General features: G+C 37.1%; 1 protein-coding gene across 5 annotated transcripts in view; it reads right to left on the reverse strand.

Annotated features, from left to right (window-relative positions):
• The window catches only part of TRPM3 (transient receptor potential cation channel subfamily M member 3), a 295,149-nt gene that overhangs the window by 143,153 nt on the left and 129,841 nt on the right, over positions 1-22,155 (reverse strand). For all 5 annotated transcript variants that reach the window (XM_075210971.1, XM_075210970.1, XM_075210969.1 and 2 more), the window contains exons 2-4: positions 4,043-4,122; positions 2,030-2,234; positions 342-555 (exon numbers count right to left, since the gene is read on the reverse strand). In XM_075210971.1, coding sequence (XP_075067072.1) covers positions 342-555; positions 2,030-2,234; positions 4,043-4,122 — 499 coding nt within the window. The remainder of the gene's footprint in view (positions 1-341; positions 556-2,029; positions 2,235-4,042; positions 4,123-22,155) is intronic.

Raw genomic sequence — 22,155 nt, forward strand, 5'->3', positions numbered from 1 at the left:
TCTCGTTTGCATTCTGTTGCTCGCATTAGACAGGAAATATTAGAAGGAAAGAATTAAAGGCAATGACAATTACATAGAGGCAACTAACTAAGAATATCTTGTGGAACAAAAGACATGACATATTGAGAGTTTTTCATTTATCTTGTTATATATATCTGAAAATGTAAAATCATTGTGCTTAGTATCTTTAAACATTTAAATTAAATTTCAGAAAACCATTCTCATATAAAGTATGTGGTTATCACCATAAGTGACAAATTTGCATGCACAGTTATGATGAACTTCTAATACCAAATGTGTAATATGATTTACATATATATGCCCGATAAAGTGCTTGTTACCAGTGTTTACTCCTCCAGTGAATATCCAGGCTCCTGTTGTCATGGCAGCTTTGATTAGGCCTTTTCCAAAGACCTGCTTTAACTTTGGCTGTAGTTCAAAGTTTTGGAGTCCTCCGTGGACAGATATGAGCAGCTTTGGCAGTTCTAGCTGCCACTCCTTTGTCATAAGGTGCAGCAGTAGATCAGGCTTGGTGTCAAATGAAACACGTACATACTGGAAATAGAGAATGGAAAAGTTTTAAATATGTTTCACATGTACCATCTGGATTTTGTGTATGATGTCAGTTGAATAAATAATGCAGCCTTGGATGTACTACTCAGCTTCTAGCAAATTAACATCACATATCTATGCCTAATAAAAGTCATGCTTTAATGAGTGTCGTTGTCATGCCAAGAGACGTCATTTCTGGGTAAGTCTGCTGACTGACATTACAAAGATGTCATGTAAAGATACCGCCCACCTCCTTCCCTAAGGGCCTGCTCCTATTCTGTGACTTGGCATTGAAAGGCTTACCTGCTGAGTAAGTTAAGTGTACTGTGTTCCATCTAGATCTATTTATATTGATATTACAGATACAAAATATTTATTATCAAAATGTAAATACTTTTATATCACTGTAAGAATTGAGTGCCAATTAATTTATCAATAAGTCACATTGAGCGTTTTATACAGCTATTTGTTGTTTGGATGTGCAAAAAGTACGCACTACATGACAATTTTGAAGATATTAAACCCACTCTCTGCACTAGCAGAACATAACGGATTTTGCTTCTGAAACCAAAATAGTTCTTGTGTAGTTCCCCTATCATGACAACCATCCACCTGAGAATATCAACAAGGTATAGTTAATACTCTCTGCAAAGGTCTCTATGCTGCTTAAGAACTCAAAAGTGCTTAGTTAAATGGCCTAACCACTGAGCAATGTGGATCGTGCTGGGAAAAGTTCTGCAGATTGTATGTGTATGCAGTCCTCATCAGGATAGCCATTTAACTCTTTCCTTGTCTGAACTGCTAAGCTTAAAAGGGAATTGGGTCTACAGTTTTGCATTAATGCTGAAGTTGTACCCACTCTGCTTCATGTCAATACTGAAATGCACTAATTATATATTTAACAACTTAACACCGGTTTCTGAACCATATACACATCACATCAACGCAATGCCCAAGAGCATGTAGAAATGTGTCATTCAGCTCATGTTTGTGTATATGTGAGGGTCTGAGTATACTTCTGTGCGCTGTTTGACTAACAGCATGTTGCCCTGTTTTTTTCATATAAACTCACAATCAAACAACCTGCTATATTTGTATCCTTGATGCTGCTATACTTTGAAAATGTAAATTACCAGAAGTTCTGTATATGGGAATGGTGGGGTAATGTTAGGGTTAAACAGCAGTCTTTATTGTTCCACTCAATCTCCAAATGCATTTTTATCTTCCAAAACACCATAAATGTGGTAATATTTATCACTTAAGCAGTCTGATAATAAGTTGAAACACTCCTGTAAATGATATATAAATAACAAATGAATGTTACAGAAAGCAAAATCTAACTTGTAAGTCACAGGTCCTGCAGATATCATAGTGTTAATCACAATACACTGTAGAATGATAGTGCTTTAGTACAGATAAGACCCTGTGTGCACAGTTCAAGATGCTCACGAAACATAAAATAACAGGAGAGACGTACCATGGCCTTATTGGAGTGCCCACCTCCTTGGAATTCAATGGTTCCAAAGGCATCAGTGGGGCTGAGCTGTGTATGTTTTCCAATGGACCACTTTTCTGACTGAACGTCATTACGATTGAGTCTGCCTTCATTCTTCTCATTTTGGATGATGGATATACTCGGAGTCAACCCAACATGTTGTCCTATGAGACGCCCACAACAACACCTACAGTACAGAGAGAACAATACGCTGAGTGTTTCAGCATTACAACACACCATTCTGCAGAATTAGACAAGATTATCACCATTACAGGACAGCAGCTGTGCTGTGTGAAGCTTTTTACAGTATGCTGAACTCAAACACTGGGTATCAGATTTCATTGTTTCATCTGTGTTTGCTGGGATTAAACGCCACAAAACCTTTACACCATATCAACATATTTGTGCTGCTCATGAAATCCCCCCAAAAAAGAGAAAGCAACCTCCTGAGACTCCACATAATAGACTTTTTTATTAACTTTTTACTATATATTATATATTAGTATGGACAAACGTTCTTAACCTTTTTTAACCTGGGATCTTGAGTTTGGGAATCAGATTGTTCAAAAATGGGCTTTATCAATGCAGCTAAGCCATAGTTAAGCTGGGTACACACTGAAGAATGTTTCTGACCGACGTGCTATCTTAAATGATTATACCTACGACTGAAGGTTTGATCAGTCTGGCGATTCATGCATACACACTGACATGATTTACCTTCAGATCTGCGCTCTTCATCTGGTCCTTTGTCTGGTCCTCTAGTCCGGAGAATGACAGCACAATATTCATTCATTCACTACTGTCACATTGTCACACTGATTAAAAGCGCCTTGTTATAGCTATTCACATGTCCTAACGAATTTCGTTAGCTTCTGTGACTTTGAAACAAAATATTCTGTCTCAGAACGAACAAATTAGTCATTCCTTCTACAGCACTCTCTACATTTATTCACTCTGGCATTCAGTGCTAATATCGGCTGAAAAGAGCCCGACTCTGTAAACTCTATGGAGATCGTCAGCATGAGTGCATACACACTACATGATCGTTAGGTGATTGATCGGAAAAAATTGAACGGTTTGACCAACCAAATCAGGCGCCAATTGTCCATTTGGGCAGACTTTCGACCACACACTGACCCGACTCTCGAACGATCGGTCGTATGTTGGCTGGATGAGCCGATTATTGGACAAAAAACCTGTAGTGTGTACCCAACTTAAGCCAGGTGAACAAATATGATGCAGTATCTGTACAATAAAGTAGTTGTTGTCTCTATACGCTCCTAGTTACTCTCAAACAGTTTGGCTCTGCGGGTGCTGTGGTCGTCATCAATTATATACTGGATTATAAACACCACTCTCTCTGAACCTGGATTGGAATGTATTATACAAGTGCTGTTCTGAGTTTTTAGTATGTCAAATAATAGATCTGGGGTGGGCAAGCTTAGGCCGAGCACAGTAGAGGCCTGTTAGACATCTGTAGATGCGCCTTGTACTTGGTGTATCTCTTGAGGGTACTGAAGTACAGATGCAATGATACCCAGTATGATGATGACTATCAGCAGCACTATCTAGCCACATTTGATTGGTTGATTGAGTATTAATACTGCCAGCTGATGGTACTGAAATCATTAGCATTGGAGCTATATTATATAGTTGAAGCTGTCTTACTTAACTAACATTATCATTTTGAAGAAGATTACCATTTCATTTTTAAAGGATAAAATAATAGATGTTTTGTAATTAATTAAATGTGTATTTGTTTGCTGTATTTGTGTTTGTATTTAATTACTTTTTATATATAAAATGTGACATTTATTAATTATTCATAAATAACTGCCTGGATAATATTCTCTCTTCATAACTGTACAGACAATATTCTCTCTTAATTACATTATTATATTGTGTGCAAATAGGGTAATGCAACTTTAGCATTTACTAGAGTGTGTGGCATCCTTAGTTTTTCAATTGCTCCTAATTATATGAAGCAGCACTTACCTATGGGGGTCTTTGGTGCTGGGTATAATGTGAACGCACTCTCTCTTGTGAAACACTCTTTCGATCCATGATTTCTGGGCCTGAATGAATAAACACAATAAATAAAACCGGTTAGCATTTTAAGGCTATAAATAACACAGAACCCCCCAGAAAACCAATGTTGCGATTATCTTGCATGTACTTTATTAGTCAATGCAATACAATCTTATTTGACCTAATGAATTGCCATTTTGGCAGCAGATGTCAACTAAGTAACCCACAGAAATGAATTCCAATTCTGTGGGTAAAAAAGTAGACTTGTATCAATCTGACAATTTTTCAGTTATTACATTTTCATATATATGACAACAACTGTTCAAGTTATCTTGTAACATTAGCTTGTTTCTTGCAGGAAAACATTAGCTTTTGGCTTTCTACACAAACAGAAGTGCAATAAACATTTACAAGTGTCCCTTTCTGCAACACATTTTGTTTCGCCCTGAGTGTTCTAGACCTGCCAGGTAGGTGAACGAAAAGAAGATTAAATTCTTCTCCTGAGAGATTTATTCTTGTTCTATTATCACTGTCTACACTTCATGTCATAGCCCCAAAATTGGAATTGTGAAAGTAAATGTATGAATAGCCTGCATTTAAATATTATCACATGATACTAATACTACACTATAGGGAGAGCCCATCTACATATTAAAAAAAGGCCAAACCTTACCTAATACTCTTGAACAAAGAATAACTCCATCTAATATATATGTACTATATACTTATTTTAAGGAGTTTCCTAATCCATTACAAAGGACTTTGTGCAATAAATTTGGTTGTGGAAAGCGAGCTCTTTATCCAGAGAGACTTTCAGTAAGAACTTATACCCACTGGCGGTAGTATCATGCGTTTTACTAGCGGTTTTAATGCTAATATAATGCATGTAAGAACCCACATCATTTTTCTTGGTTGCCTCTCGTTACTCTAAGTGCGTTCAGAATGCTGGGATGGTGCTACTTACTAGTAAGCTAAGCTATCTGAAGAGTCGATATGTACTCTCATTTATGAAGCACACTTGGGACCTCATTTAGAGTTGGATGCAAATTTTATTTTAGGCGCGAGTGTCCAAAATGCAGGTGGATTTGGTGCTTTCTGCACATGCATGATAGTGTTTTTTTGTTGCATGCGCCTAAAACGGACTTTGCGTCCGACTATAAATGAGGTCCTTGATGTGCACTGTAAAACTGCTTCTTTTGGTCCATCCTGCACAGATCAGAGTGTACTTCTACCCTCTTTTCTTTGGAGTCACCTCTACCTTGTAGTGTGCCTATATGTGCAGAGAGATAGAACCAGTGCACTGTGCAAAAACGTAAAACATCACACCAAAGTCTAAAATATTGCTTGGTTTATCTTCATTTATGGCTTAAATTAAAAGTAAAGGGATGTAAGGACTCATGTGTTTGTAAATGAGTTTGTTCACTGAAGTTCTCTATGGGGTTTCAAAATGGATTTAATTAAATTAAGTGTAGGTTGAAAAAAACAAAAAGTACCAGCTTTAAGAAGGTCCAAAATTCAAGTGCTTTGGGGGAATAAAAATGGCAGCACACCCCCAACACATGAAGGAATACTCCTAAAAAGAGCCCTCTTTGCTTGCTTATCTTGTTTCAATAATCATACTCCCCAAAATTAAATCTTGTTTGCAAGTACTGCAGAGCTTGCACTCTGCATCAAAATTGTGGCCACTGGTGCATCTATTCTATACTGTGCAAGGACCAACTCCTGCTCTTGGCCTTTTCAAACCTCTGCTCTTCTACAAACACCAAGACAGGGGTATTTGGTTCTCACAATACCTCCCAACTGTCCTGATATAGAAAGTAGAGAAATAATGGGCGCTAGGTAATCTAGAATTATTAATAATATACACAGCTAACCACTGCTACCTCTGGTCAGATATCTGATTCTGGCACAACAATATATATAGAAAAAAATAGAGGAAAAGCGCTGGTTAAGCTGTAACAATTTAATTGGTATAAACAATTGGTAGCCTATAAGGCATAAGCATAAAAACACCACAACTGACTAGCATACATGCGCTAGATATTAATTCGTTAAATTGGAAATACCACCAATTAGTTGACACAATGAGGTTGAATACAACTGGTGCACCAGTATATAGACTTGTGCTGCTAAGAATCATAACATGCAGATTATAGCGCACTATGGTCCGGACCATTAATTTAAATCAGGAAATAGTTTCTAATTATTTTCAATAATTTCAATTCATTTTGAAATTATTTCCTTCTTACGGAGTCTCTGATCTGATTTATACCATTAAAGTATTAAAGTGTCAACTCCGGAAGGCTGCTAAAGCTAAGTAAATCTATTTATTAGCTTGATACAAGCATCTGGATGTCCGAGTTATCGGCTATTATATTCACGTGTTTTTTAATATAGCCCACCACGGATCATGGCCATCTTAACAACATTATGGGCCCCCGGGCAAAGCAGTGCACCGGGGCCCCTAGATATAGATTTAGATATATAGATGTATACAGATATAGATATATAGAGATAGAGATAGATAGATGTACTTGCTCAGTGACCCTTGTAGGTTTTTTTTGCAGGTTTTTTTCTTTTGCAGGATTATTTATTCTTATTAAGAGCCATGCCTATGGGGCCCCTTTGCCCGTGGGGCCCCCGGGCAGCTGCCCATCGTGCCCAATGGAAAAGATGGCCCTGCCACAGATGGTTCATTACACTCAATGGAGGAGTTAGGTGACCAGCACATTTGATTGCCGGACAAGCAGGTTTTACCTATTCGATCTGTTTACAGGCTCCCTTCACTGGGAATATGAATGCGCATTGATGAATGGCTATAAGCCTATACTGGTGAATACTAACTGACCTGTTCTACAATACCGACATATCGATAATTGTTGCCTCACCTCATGTGCAAGAACTTATACTAACTTTTACTCTAGCCTGCTAATTAACATGCCTATCAATGTTTTATCGGACTAATGCCTCAGCTTGATCATTCTTTTTTCTCTTTGAATGTGGAATTTTTCTATCATGCTTATCATGATATATAACTTTATATAGTCCAGAAGCATTTCCCTGTATGGGAGTTTTTGATGTGGTTCTATCCACCTGTTTGACTGATTTAAATTAATGGTCCGGACCATAGTGCGCTATAATCTGCATGTTATGATTCTTAGCAGCACAAGTCTATATACTGGTGCACCAGTTATATTCAACCTCATTGTGTCAACTAATTGGTGGTATTTCCAATTTAACAGATTAATATCTAGCGCATGTATGCTAGTCAGTTGTGGTGTTTTTATGCTTATGCCTTATAGGCTACCAATTGTTTATACCAATTAAATTGTTACAGCTTAACCAGCGCTTTTCCTCTATTTTTTTCTATGTCCTGATATAGGCAGGACAATCCCAATTCTGGGGGACTCTTACTCCATGCTGATAGCTAGAGCATTTGTCCCAACTACTGGGAATGGGCTGCTCACTGCTGCTCTGCGCAGCAGCTTCAGAGGGGCTAAGTACGCACCGGAAGGTATGGCCTTGTCTCCATTATCATGTGGTCACATCCCATCGTAACTTTAGAATACCCCTTTCTTGAATTTCCAATTACACTTTATCTCAACCAAACCTTTAACATAGTTCTTGTTCTGTTTGACTTCTAATAAAAATGGTTTCCTCACAATTCATCCTTTCAGCCACACAGTACCTCTAAGAAAACAGAAATATGGGCATGTTTCTTCAGACTTGTCTGTACTGAATGGGATCCATGAAGATTTCTCCACTGAATTTCTACAACATAGTAAATCTCAGTTGGGATCCTATTGGCACTACATTTGTTACAAAAACACTTATAGATTTGTAAACTCAGAACTCAGAACACACTGTGAGGTGAATTCAGTTCTGAAAAGAATCCTAAATCGCCTGCAGATTTAGGAAGCGAATGGGCAGAGTGCATTACCATATGCATGCAGCTCCCATGCTGCCCTAATTGCAAACTCTTACAGGATACAGGTCCCATTGTGATCTTTCCAACTGAGTCAGTTCATTGCAAATGCCTATCTGTATATTAACAATGCTATAAGAAGTTATTACTCGTATTGGTACTTTTCTAACAAGAGTACATTGGCATACAGATAGAGACAAGATTACACAAATGAGTGCACCTTAAAATATATCTACGCCAACACACTGTTCATCACTTTCAGAGACATACAAGATTTTATGTGTAGGAATTAGTACCACACACAGCTTACCACAAATACAGCTAAAAATATCAAACACAATAAATTCAGTAACCTATAAGTGGATGATATTATATTATATTTGTAGATGAAACAGAAATGTATGAGTTTATGAAGGGATTTAACAATGTAGAGTTATACATCAAACAAAAAGAAGGAACATTTGATAGGAAACAGAGGCAGGGCTATTCGAAAACTAAATGTATTGTAGGTCAATTATTCAATAATATATTAATAATTGTATTTCTAAAACTACTCTTTTAGCTAGCAGTTAAATCATACATGTATTTCTAAAAATGTAATAAAATATTAGTCGATTCTAATGAGGCTTCTCATATTTATTTACAAAGCTTCTGTGTTTATCCCACCTATCATGAAATAAACAGAGCTTACAATGCAGGATACCAGTTATTTATAGCAATAAGCTATTTTAAGTGTTTTACTAAACAGACTACAGGTAAATTACAAAGCGCAAAAGAGCGAATGTGGTTCCATATTCCCATAATCACATGATCAATTTAAACCATAAATTAGGTTAAAACTAGAATTTTTTTGAGAATAAAAACTGAAGTATATGAAAAGGCCATCCAGGCGCACCCGTGCAATACCAAGGCATTTTAGGGTGCACATAGAGTGTACTTTATAAGTCAAGTTTATTGCGAAGGTTGGCAGCCTATAAATAGTAATCCACAGCTACCTGTGAATGATGAGCCACTGTTATGCTATGGATGGTAAGTCACAGATATCTTATGGGCCGTGTATAACCATATCATCTGGATAATGACACACAGTATCATGTGGATAATGATTGCACCTTCCCAGTGGAATTAATTATCACTGCTAACCTATTAAGTAGGTATGTTCCAACTGCAATCTGCAGGTTAAGTGTGACTGTCTTTGTTGTCCCCAATTACTGCTATTAACCATTAGCCTGCAAGCATACATTTATTACATGCAAATGGTACTCAAGGTGGGATTCAAGTAGTGCTACATCAAAATTGTTTGTTGATTTGGGAGGTTTATGAGATTTCCCTGTAACCATGTGAGCTCAATCATTAGTATGTCAGGCTACAGTAATTTGTATTATATAAATTAAAACACAACTGAATTTTCCAAGCAGAGATATCGGTTATATTAACAACAGTATTTAACATATATGAGCAGTAAACTTCTGTCTTATTACTTCTGCTGTCTTATTTTCATAATTAACTTAGTTTACACCTTGCATCCATATGCATAAAAGAATATTGGGGCAGAGTACATTATTATTAATATACTGTTATTTAATGTAGCTTGTATAGTTTGTCCTTAGTTAGGCATTTGCAGAACTTTAGAATACTCCTTAGGTGTCCTGCAGGGTATAAATACATGTACAGTATAATAGTGAACATAACTGGTTTTGCTTGTAAAGACTCTAGAAGTGTATTGTTATTAAAACAGACAATTTTACATGTTTTATTTCATAATTTTAATTTAATTTGTTTAGACTTATGAGCAGTGGAGGAAGTGGGGGTGTATACTGTGGTATACTACACTGTCACTTCTACTACTGCCTTCATTGTAAAACTATCAAATACCTTTTACTTACATTCCTATTACCTTTCTCATAATGCCACTTCTAACTTTCCACTACAACTACTGCTTAAGATGAGTGACAGATATTTCTGTTATACATTTTGGAATGTTGCTTTGAAAAACCCTGTATGCTGTACAGCGCAATATTCATTTCCTAATAGAAGTTTAAACCGTATGTTACATACATCATACAGAAATAAATCTCTGTTCACAAAAAAACTGTATTGCCTTTTCAAGGCACATCATGCATGCCAATACTAGTGTTATACTCCTTTCATTCCTCTTCTATTTCTTTCAAAACAGTCAAATATTCCTAATAATAAGAATTCTTGCATGGTGTTACAATTGTCATTGTCACTATATATTACACTGAAGGTGGGCGACTAACACTCACTGCTTTGAGAAGCTCATCTCCTGTACTTTTGTAAATCATTCAAAATTGTCTAAACAGTAAAACATCTATCGCTATAGAACTACTTACTATAATAGAACTAGAAATATAAACACAATGGTTATAAGGTACACCACATGCTTCCATACCACTGTTCCCTCTATTGCCGTACCAATATGCTGAGAAAGAAGTACGTAACAGACAGTATATATAGCTTGAAAACAATATTAAATATAGATGGCATGTTCATTTTCCTTTCTAGTTATCCATCTATAAAATTGAGAATGTTTACCTGAGTTTCAATCAATTTGAGCACCAAAGGCAGTCAGTCCTCTGCAGCATGTGTTGTCTACGGTACGTTGCAGCTGACCATTAGCATATTCATGCACCATCACTGCCCACTGCACAAGTCACAAGTCCCTCCATTCTTGCCCAACTGATGGTAGTATAGGCACTGAACCTGAGCCCATTAGCTACTCGGAATGTACTGCTGTGGGATTAGCCTCATTAAAAGTTCCACAGACCTTTATTGCAGCCCCCAAGTACACTGCATGATTTGGACATCTAATCTGACGCCAAAAGAAAAACAAATCCCCTGAGAGCTTGGATTTAGCTGCCACAAGCCCTGACAGGCTGTTTTCACTCCCTGCCTACAGTAAGAAAGCATGTGAGTGCGTGATAAGGTGTACTGGCCTCTGAAAGCTTAGCTCTAAAAAGCAAATTCTTCAAAAGACACAGTGTGCTAAAGTGCGGAGGAATCTGCACACACAAGAGATATTGTTAATCTGCAAAGAATGAATCCAGTGTGTTTATTGGCAAACAGATGGGAAATTATATGACATAGCATCATACTGCAAAGATCAACAGTGATGGGATTTATTAACAGTGGTAGCAAAAATTGCTCCTTAATATGGCAAAAGCCTATTTGGTTAAGTACTGTAATACTGTAGAAATGCATGAAACATCTTCATATACTGGCAACTTCTGGAACTCCAGCTGTTGTTGAACAAGAACTGATAGCAAGGCCTTCTACTTAGCCACTGACAGAATGTACTGGGAGACAGGAGTGGACAGAAGTAGAAGCCAAGTGGTGCAATATAAGAGCTAACTGTGGACATCTAAAGAATGGTGGAAACATGTGACATCATATAGATCTCCAAACAGTATAAGCAAATCCAGGGTGCCCCTGTATTTGGAACCTTTCCTTGGATAAGAAATACTGTACGGTCTCTTTAAAATGTGTCGTACTAATATTTTGAACACTGAAGATCCCTTTGTTCTGATTATTCATTAGTCTTGTGTACACTGCACACTCTGTGGCAGAAAAAATGTGTAATTTAAATGTCAAATTTGCATATGCAGATAGTGGACAATAAAAGGAAAACACCAATATAAAGTTGATAGGGCATTGGCTACCATGTGTGGCCAGTACAGCACCATCATCATCATTTATTTATATAGCGCCAATATATTCCGTAGCGCTTTACAATTGGGGACAAACACAGTAAACTAATAAACAAACTGGATATAACTGACAAAGAGGTGAGAAGGCCCTGCTCGCAAGCTTACAATCTATGAGAGATATAGCACTTTGTAGACCCTGTCAACAGATTCCTGAGTCTGAAACACTATATCAAACCTCAAGGCTGTAAGGCCAAATATATCACTGTTAGGGCTTGGATGCCAAGATAATTATTGTCAGCAAAAATATTAGTAACGTTTGCTGTAATATCTATGTCTTACGTAAGCTGGGACAGTTACTAAACACCTAATAATAAAAATGTTGCCAGTTAGATACATTTAGAATGTTCTGATACAGAATTGTATAATAGCTTCTTAATAATATGTTGCTTTTATGGGAATTGGAATACTTTTAGCACAATCCACACCTTCTAATTCCACTATTATAATTTAATTTTTCTGTAGTAAAAATTATATTAAATATATTAAAACATGAATTTACTCTGGGGTACTTTTATTTCATTGAGATGGAATAAACTCACAATTAAAGTTGATGAAACTTTAATGTGATATAATCACTGTCTTTTCACATCAAAATCTTATTATATGAATTGTAGTCATTAATACTTATTATAATTATTATTCATCATCAGTTATTTATATAGCTCCACTAATTCTGCAGCGCTGTACAGAGAACTCATTCACATCAATCCCTTCCCCATAGGAGCTTACAGTCTAAATCCCCTAATATAGACACAGAGAGAGAGAAAGAGAGAGAGAGAGAGAGAGAGAGAGAGAGAGAGAAACTAAAGTCAAGTTTGATAGCAGCCAATTAACCTACCAATATGTTTTTGGAGTGTGGGAGGAAATCAGAGCACCCCCACGCAAACACAGGGAGAACATACAAACTCCACAGAGATAAGGCCATGGTCGGGAATAGAACTCATGACCCCAGTGCTGTGAGGCAGAAGTGCTAAACCACTAGGTCCCTGTGCTGGTACAATAAGGCTTCCTGCAGTGCTGTACAAAATATACAACAAAATGAACATTAAAAAAAATGGGTACATTGGTAATCCCCACTGATCACTGAAACTTGAAGGCTTGCATCAGGCATTGATGATAATGCTCATATACATAAAAGCTTTTTGCTCTTATAAATTATTGTTAAAAGCTAATAGATCAATCCTATCCTTTTACCATTTTAGTCTCCATATAGATCATGAAATAAAAGAGTGTTGTATATACAGTTGGATCATGTATACTTTCCAATAAATTTGTTATAATAATTGTTTAAATAGTAGAAAGACAAGTGCTGGGTTTCATGTCCACATCCCAGCACTCCTGATACTGATCAGTAGCTCAAGAGTTATCTAATTCTATATTTACAAAAAAGAGAGTTAAATAAAGTTGTTGAAGAGACATTGCAGAATCAGAAAAGAAACACTGCACAAGAGAGGCAATGGGCATATGCACAATACTCAACAGATGCTAACGTCCGTCCTGAGAATCAATATCAATTCTAGGTTCTCCTTCACACAGTGTGACACAAATCCTGCATAATGAAGGAAAGCGATGGAACGCACAACATTGTCATTCATTACCCCCTCACACCAGGGCCGGATTTACCACTAGGCAACCTAGGCAATTGCCTAGGACCCAGTGATCCCCAGAGGGCCCTCCCAGGGCCGGCGGTGAGACCAACCTTTAAAAATGGGCCGCTACTTATGGGCCAGTGCTATGTGCTTGCCCCCCTGGGCTAAAGTCTGCCAGCCAGCCCCTGAATAGGGGTATATGTTATGCTAAAAACTATAGTGCTATGGATTTTTTTCAGGGAGGGGGCCCCAAACCAGTATCTTGCCTAGGGCCCCATGAGGTCTAAATCTGGCTCTGCCTTACACCTGTGCTACAGTATGATGATAAGACAGGAAGATACGACAGTCTATAAACTATCTCTACCTTACACTACAACACTAAACCAAAAGCATATACATAAATTATTGTATCATTATATCCTACCTCATGTTATAGTTCAGCTTAGCAACAATGCAGTTATCTCCCTCTGACAACCACATCAATTTTGTTTCATGTTTCCATTTCTCCCACTCACAGAAGCATATGGGATATGAGGATGGGCACAGTGTGTGAACTAGCACATTACTTCATAAGTACTTTGTAAAAGTTATAACAATACGGCTATATGATCTTTGTTTCATATAGAAGTGCACTTGACATCACAGTCTTCCCACATTAATTTGACAAAAACTAAGGCCCTCTATGGCGTTGTTATTCACACCACCCACAGACTGAATGTGTGGCCCAAGCACTAGGACCCAGAGGAGACGCACCAGGAACAGTTGCATAGCTACATAAGCTACTATTTTTAGAACATACCTGGGGTAACTTATAAGATATTTAATGGGATTTAAATAAATATAAATATGGTTTAAATCACACCAAGATAGGGAGAGTAGTTGGTAATGTCACATAATGGCAAAAGTTAGGTAAATTAACTTATTGGTATGTCCAGGAGTATTCCCTTGCATAGGACAGATATTTTTTTTGTATACCATTCAAACTTCTACTGCTTTATACAGAATATATATTCTATTATTTTCATAATGATTGTTCGAAGATCTTTCTGTTTGATTCCTATTGAGACATAACAGTTAAAGAAAAAGAAACCTGTGCTTCACTTGAAACGTTGGTATACTATAATCAATCTTATTTTTCAATATGAGGCATGGTCTTAATGACTTCTGGGTCTAAGGCTCTTGTATCAATTGCCATACTCTTGAGCTGTGCATGGCTGGCATTAAAAGCCATGGAAGTATTGACGGCTAAAAATGTGTTACTAGCAGTAGAGGGACCACTAAATAATGTATGTTGTATTACATAATAGCTTTGCCAGAATTAAAAAAAAGCAATTCACGGTGTACACCAGTTTACTGTAGCGGAAGACATTATTATTTCAACCTGGTGCCAGCCCGAAACACGAACACCAAATAGATCCACAGATAATTTAGACAAAAGAATTCACAGAGCCCACACAGATAATAGTCATAAACATAATACTCCCCTTGGAGTATTATTTAATCAGGATAGTCGGAAAGCGTGAGGATTTTGGGGTATAACCCACTCCTCAAACTCCCCTGAAACATCATGCTTTCCGGCTTTCTTGATTAAAGAAGATGCCTTAGGCAGTCCTGTTGACGACACTGCCTGTGTATGCTCCAGGAATTGTTTTGTTTGAATAATTGCTTTGTCGCAATTATAATTTGAATATACAGTATATGTTGGTTTAGAAGGCAAATTAAAAGAAAGAGAAATGTACAGATAATCACTGCACAATTTGAAAAACATTTGTAAAACTACAATTTCTTACATTAACAAGCAACTATGTAAAATTATTTTTAAATCCAAAATAGTTCTTTGTTTGAACAGAAATAAAAAAGATGACCGATCAGTACTAAAATCTGAAACACTGCAAAGAACTCGTACAATAATTTATCTAAAATTGTGTAATATGATGTATATACAAAGAGAAATATATAGCTGCTTAATAAGTAAAAAATAATTGTGTTTTACAAACTATGTGACAGCTTTTGACCTTCCAGAGTTAACGACCTTGTTTAAGTGTCAGAACGCTACCAGCAAGCTAGCTTGCTTGTTGCATAGTGCAGCACTTTCTAGCTAGGATAGCAGGCTATGTTTCTTAAACCTTGTGGAATCTGATTACACAGCACATTCCATTATTGTCGCCACAGCGGGCTCCTGTAACAAGGCATGCTGATTATTACTTAAACATTTTTCCATGTGATTTATTAAGGGATTTCATTTAATACAGATTAGGGCTTTTATAAAGCTGTGGTTAATTGAAGCCTCAAAGCTTCATTAACCGTTGTTCATTTCAATGAAGTCATATGGATAGGTTTGAACTTGCTTCAGCTTTATTAGAGGTTGGCTCAAATTGCTCACTATTTTCACTTAATATAATGAGAACAGCAATATAATTAATACATGAAATATCCCTGCTCTGTATAACTTACAGCATTATATATGAAAAAAAAATAAAAAAAAATGTGATATTTATAAACACCTTTGTTCTTCATCAGTATACATATGAACACGCATACTTTGGCATACTTTAAGAAACAGACTTCTAACATGAAGTTCCCTCTTAATTTCCTATTTGAGTACACCCAAATCCACACACACACAGCAACACCTAAAGACTCTTGACCCAATCCACTTCTCATTTACACTAAAACAACTACTTTATCCTATGACTATACTGTCCTTCTGTGATCAGGCTGCCTCTTTCTACAACAGAACACTCACTTTAGCCCTAGACAATGCAGTTCCAGGCACTATATTTATAGTCTGCGATGACCCAAACCTCAGCCATGACACACCTGCTACCTACAAAATTGCTCCCGCACAGCTGAAGGCAACTGGAGGAATTCTCATTCCTATCTTGATTTCATCCACTAGAAATTCATCCTTCTTAAAGCACTGATATTTCAGTTAGCAAGCAAACATACTCAAAATCTCTATTATTCACCTTGGGCCTGATTTATTAAGGATCTTGGGCCTGATTCATTAAGGATCTTAACTTGAGAAACTTCTTATTTCAGTCTCCTGGACAAAACCATGTTACAATGCAAGGGGTGAAAATTAGTATTTTGTTTTGCACATAAGTTAAATACTGACTGTTTTTTCATGTAGCACACAAATACTTGATAGCTTATTTGTACACTGAAATTTAAAGTTGATATTTGTGTGCTACATGAGAAAACAGTCAGTATTTAACTTATGTGCAAAACAAAATACTAATTTGCACCCCTTGCATTGTAACATGGTTTTGTCCATGAGACTGAAATAAGAAGTTTCTCAAGTTAAGATCCTTAATGAATCAGGCCCCTAGTCTTCTAACCCACCGTCCATATAATCCTAATTTTCTTTACTCATTTACCTTGACTCAGCCCTCTTTTTATTTCTCACATCCAGTCTCTCTCCCAGTCTTGTTGCTTCCACCTTAAAATATGCCCTTTTCTTACCCAAAAACTTTTATCCATTCTCTCATCATCTCTCGCCTTGACTACTGCATCCTTCTGCTATCTGACAATTCCCTAACACATTTATCCCCACTTCAGTCCATCTTAAATGCTGCAGTAAGACTGATCTTCCTCTCTCACCGCTCCACATCTGCTGCACCACTCTGCAAATCCCTACACTGGTTCCCTGTGTCCTACAGAATCCAATTCAAATTACTCACCTTTACCTACAAAGCCCTCAACATCACTACTCCCTCAAAAATCTCAAATCTCATATTAAAATTCTCACCCTCTTAGCCTCCCTTCCCCAATCCCCATTTGAGATTTTTAAATTAGGCTTGTACAAAATAATAAAATGTATGTATTTAGTAAATCCCCAACATGTTTAAACTATTCTCCACCTTTGTGACCAGGCTGATCTTCATATATGCTTCTTTCATCACAAATAATGTTTTGTTTTCCTTGACTGCAGATGTGATATCTGTATTGCTGTATGTGTTGTGGGGGGAACAGTCAAGTATCTCTTTGGTAGCATATTTGTATCAATATCATTTTAATGTATGGGTTTATGTATATTATTATGTTCTTACTGTGCTTTTACACAATCAGTTTAGACCAAAAAATATGCAACTTACATTTTTCTGTAACTTTTCAAATTTGTAGGGGTACCATCATTGTGTACTATGTCACAGGTCTGGCATACTTTTGAGGACCAAAACAACATTTATATTTAAATTTGGTTGTGTTTTTAATTAACTGTTTTAATCATTTTATTTTGTTTTTGTAGATGCTGTTTTTTTCCCTGCGACAATAGCATTCTGGGTTTAACAAGACCTTCAGGCTATTCTTGCTACATAGTGACACTGATGATCTTGTTATCAGATTCTCCATGTGATATTAAGTAACATTTTAACTATTTGAATGCTTAATTGCTTACAGCGGACCTTATTTAGAAAGCATACAGGATGCACGCTGCAATGTGCCCAAGTTTGCACAGCCTTATAATTAAGTGGCGCACGCAGGGGGGTTTCTGGGTCTCCTGAAACTCCTCCCCTCTGCTACAGAAGTGCCCCTGTACTATCCAGCAGCATCGGTGTTGTCCAAGAAGCGTCCGCGGCGGTGCTGTGCTTTGAGTCTTTGTTCTAGACTTTCCTTTTTCACATATGTGTTCATTTTAGATTTCAAGCTGATGCATCTAAGTTTGTGCAGAGGAGGCAAATTCTCAATAAGCGCACTGTGAGAAAGTTTTAAATGTAGCATCAAGGTCAAATGTCCAACCACTCTAGGACCCCCTCTTTCATTTAATAAAACTTCTGTTTTTCTCCTGAAATACTGCTCTGTGTCATTTGTGGCTTACATGAGTCATGAGAATTAGGGGCATTGGTATTACCACTTTTACATATTGCACTTTTGTGTGTTTATTAATGTTTGACATTTGGCAAAGTGCACCCAGAGTGCAGAGTAAAGTATCTGAGCTCTGAGCTGGTGAAAAAGTATCTTGTGTATTGGAAATGGCTGTGTACACTTCTGAACAACAATGAACATCTCACTGAATCTTCTCTCCATTATCTCATTTCAATAATCTTGCTCAGCAAAATGAAGTGTAGCGGGGAATTCAATTCCCCCCAAAGTACCGCCGCGCTAAAACTAATACCGTTATTACAGTAGTTTTAATCTGGCTTTCTTCTCACAGCTCAGGGAGCTGCTAGCAAAAAGCCGCTGTTAGAACTACCGTAATAATGGTAATTACGTGCACTATTACCGTAACAATGGTAGTAATGCGCAGGCCGCGTTATTTTTAACAGTAACGCGGGCAATTGAATTCCACCCATAGTCATTAAGGCAAAAAAGGAGTAAATGTTCTCTGGGAAAAACCATGTTACAATGAAAGGGGTGCAAATCATTTTATTATTTTGCACATAAGTTAAATACTGGCTGTTTTTTCATCTAGCACACAAATACTTGATAGCTTTATTATTACACTGAAATTTAAAGTTGATCTAGGACATGTCCTACCCCAACTATGAATCTGTCCCCACATTTTAAATTTACCTCCCCCTCCAATGTAACATGGTTTTGCCCAGGTGCAAATGTTACTCCTTTTTTATGCTTTGCTCTCCTTAATGACTCAGGCCCATAGTGTTTGCACTGCTATGCATAACTAGGCACAGCAAAGACTCAATTTCATACTTAGCAAGGAACGCCTTCACTCCAACCAATTCCTTCCATTGGCTGACCCAAACTTCTGCTCTTTGGCAAACACCAACACCTTCTCTCTGCAAATACATGTGCTTTGCTTAAAAATCTACGTGCAAATGAGGTGCACAGTGCCCCAAAGAGGATTTTGTGCAACATCTCAAGCTGTTTTACACTTCGCAGATTAGCCCCAAGTCTATTATAATAGCATATTACAAATTAAAACGGCGGCAGAGTGGCATGATAGGTAACAGCGCTGCCTCATCTCAGTGGGACCAAGGGTTATACTCTGACCAGGCCACTACCTGTGTGGAGTGTGAATGTCCTTCCTGCATCTGCATGGGTTTCTGCAGGACACTCCAGTTTTCTGCCGCAGTCCAAAAAAATACTGTTACGTTAATGTTACTATTTGTGTATGTTTGTTAGCCAATGTACACTCTAAACTCCACTGGGACAAGGATCATTCTCAGTAATGTGCTGTGTAATATATATATATATATATATATGTATACCTGAGGTCTGCTCTCAACGAAAATTAGAGTGACCTGTCATCAGCAAAAAGAAAATAAAGCAAATACTAGAAACACACCACCGTCTAGCATGTCCGACAGCTTCAACAAATAGCCCACTTCACAGGCATTTCCTTTGCCAATTAGTGGTCTCAATGCCCGCATTAATATTACATACTTGATGAGTGCTGGTAATGCATGTAAATGCTGTGTATAAAACTTAAATGCATGCACACATCAAACATGCAATTGATCATGAGTCACATTTTACTAGAAAACAGCTGTAAAAATCTATTTGCAATCACTTTTCATCATATCATCTTAATTTTTTAGGTAATTACTCCTATAATAAAAGTTGTAGCTTTGCACACTAACAATGTCCGTGGACATTGCATACTTAGACTATATGTATTTGTTATGATCAACTATGCAAAAGAACACGACTAAAATAATAAAGGAAACACAGATTGGCCATACGTATAAGCAAGGTGCCATACCATCTCTTTCTACATTAAAATAAAAAGATTTGCTGTGCAGTAGTTTACCTGTGACGCCAAGCAGCTCAGAGCAGGCTCTAGGGCACAGACACACTCAGCAATTCATAGTGCTCCAGCAAGCATTTATGACCTACATTCAGTCTGGTAACAAACTGGTACAGTGTGTTAAAATTTCATTAGTCATTGGCCCAAAACAGCAAGTGACACCCTTTATGTCTATGTGTTAAGAATGCCAACAAGAACGAATTGGAAAGGCAAATGCTAACTTAATAGTAGTGTATGTGTACTCTGGGGACATTATACTTTATAAAACAAACTGTGATGCTGTTTATTCCTTACAGAACAGAAAATGAACCAATGTATATCACTTGTACATTAATATCTTCCAACATTCTATTACAAAAAAAACCCAGGATACAATTGGTCATGCTTTTGGTATACCCAAGAAACACCACCCCTAAATGACCATGCTTCACCTATTAATGACATAGGCAATGGTGACTATATTATCTAAATCGGGACTGTAGAGAGAGTGCCTACTTTTATAGGGTCACTATAAAGCATAAAAGTAATAAGCGCTGAGTGTTTTAATCCTTTATGTCATAGTTATGAACTGGAAAAATACTTGTACCTATGCCCGTCTGCACAAATCCTCACCAGGCCACCTTAATTAAACAGTCACATGTCTCCTATAGAAGAAGGACTTTAATAGAGGATTTTAGTTTTCATTTTGTAGCACAGCTTATGAAATGAAATATCTGAATGTGTTGCTATTGGAAGCGTCTTTTCTATCACTTACCTGTGGATGTCCACTCTCACTGTGCTTATACAACATCTATTCCCTTTCAGCATTCAAAACATAGTTCAAGGATGAGATCACTTAATACCAAAATGGATTTATTTACTTAAGGTGTTTTTTCAATGATTTTTACATGGATTATGTAAAGCATACAAAACGGATGTGAACGGATATGAGACAATAAAGCATTATTTCTAGGATAACCGTACATATTGTCATTTTTACTTAGATTGCAGATTGTGTTTCAGCTGCATTCACAATGGTTCTTGTTCTATATTTTGTGCTTATTGCATGTGAATGAATCGGGTAGCCTACAGCTGTACTAGTGGAAATGCATATCAAATGTCAGTGGATAGGAGGCTTAAATCAGGAGCTAATCGTTCATATAAACAAAGGCAAGTGATACCACATCAGTCCACCAACAGCCATTTCATATGAATAACACAATGCTGGTATGATGCTTTGTGGTGTCACAATCACTGATAAAATCCTGATTGTAGAAAACAAATACATTTTGATACCATGTAGTAAGTACCGTACAGTACAGATCTCTCCCATTGGGTGACACTGCAACAGGTGGAACTGGTAACTACTTTCCCCCACACACATATACCCTGGTGACATGTTCAGGGTTATAATTCCAGGGTCCTAACACCCATGGAAGCTGGCTAGTGGTCTTATGCCCAACTCAATTTGAATAAATACACTTGAGAAGCAACATAAGGGAAAAAAAAATTTTTATAATGCTGTTGCAATTAATTCTTACTTAATATTCTCCTTTATATAGTTATTATTAAAATTAATCAAAAATAAGAATAAAAGAAAAAGAAATTCATATATTTTTGTAAGGGTTTTGGTTTAAATGTTTTTTTTTGTCTGAAGCATAGTAAAAAATCAGTGATTGTGTTTTTGACACACACCAACCACACCTGGAGAAAGCTACAACACTCTGCACTTCAAAAGCAGAACTCATTGTGGGGCTCATATGATTTTTTACTTCTGTTCAAGCACACACAGCACTAAATGCAAAATGAGTGGCTAGTGCGCATGTTTAGATGGGAAAGTGTATTATACACCAAGAACGCAATTTGGGTTTAACCTAACATGAGCCCCTGTTTGTGTAAGTGACCAACTCACAAGGCATTTCAAATTAGGTATATAAAGGTATCTACTACCAACAATATCCATTGTAATACCCAAGAGTTTGTTGTCTATTCCAAATCAAGGTGATTAAAAAAATTGCTTTCCAAGCCAAATGTTGGACTTTAGATTGGGAAAAGTTACCATAACATTTTTTCTGGGGAGACAGAACATATGGATAGACTGAACCACATGGTGTTAACTCATCCCTCAGGCGTATTAAACTCCAGAAATT

Source organism: Mixophyes fleayi, chromosome 1 (assembly GCF_038048845.1).
Source record: "Mixophyes fleayi isolate aMixFle1 chromosome 1, aMixFle1.hap1, whole genome shotgun sequence".
Classification (NCBI taxonomy): domain Eukaryota; kingdom Metazoa; phylum Chordata; class Amphibia; order Anura; family Limnodynastidae; genus Mixophyes; species Mixophyes fleayi.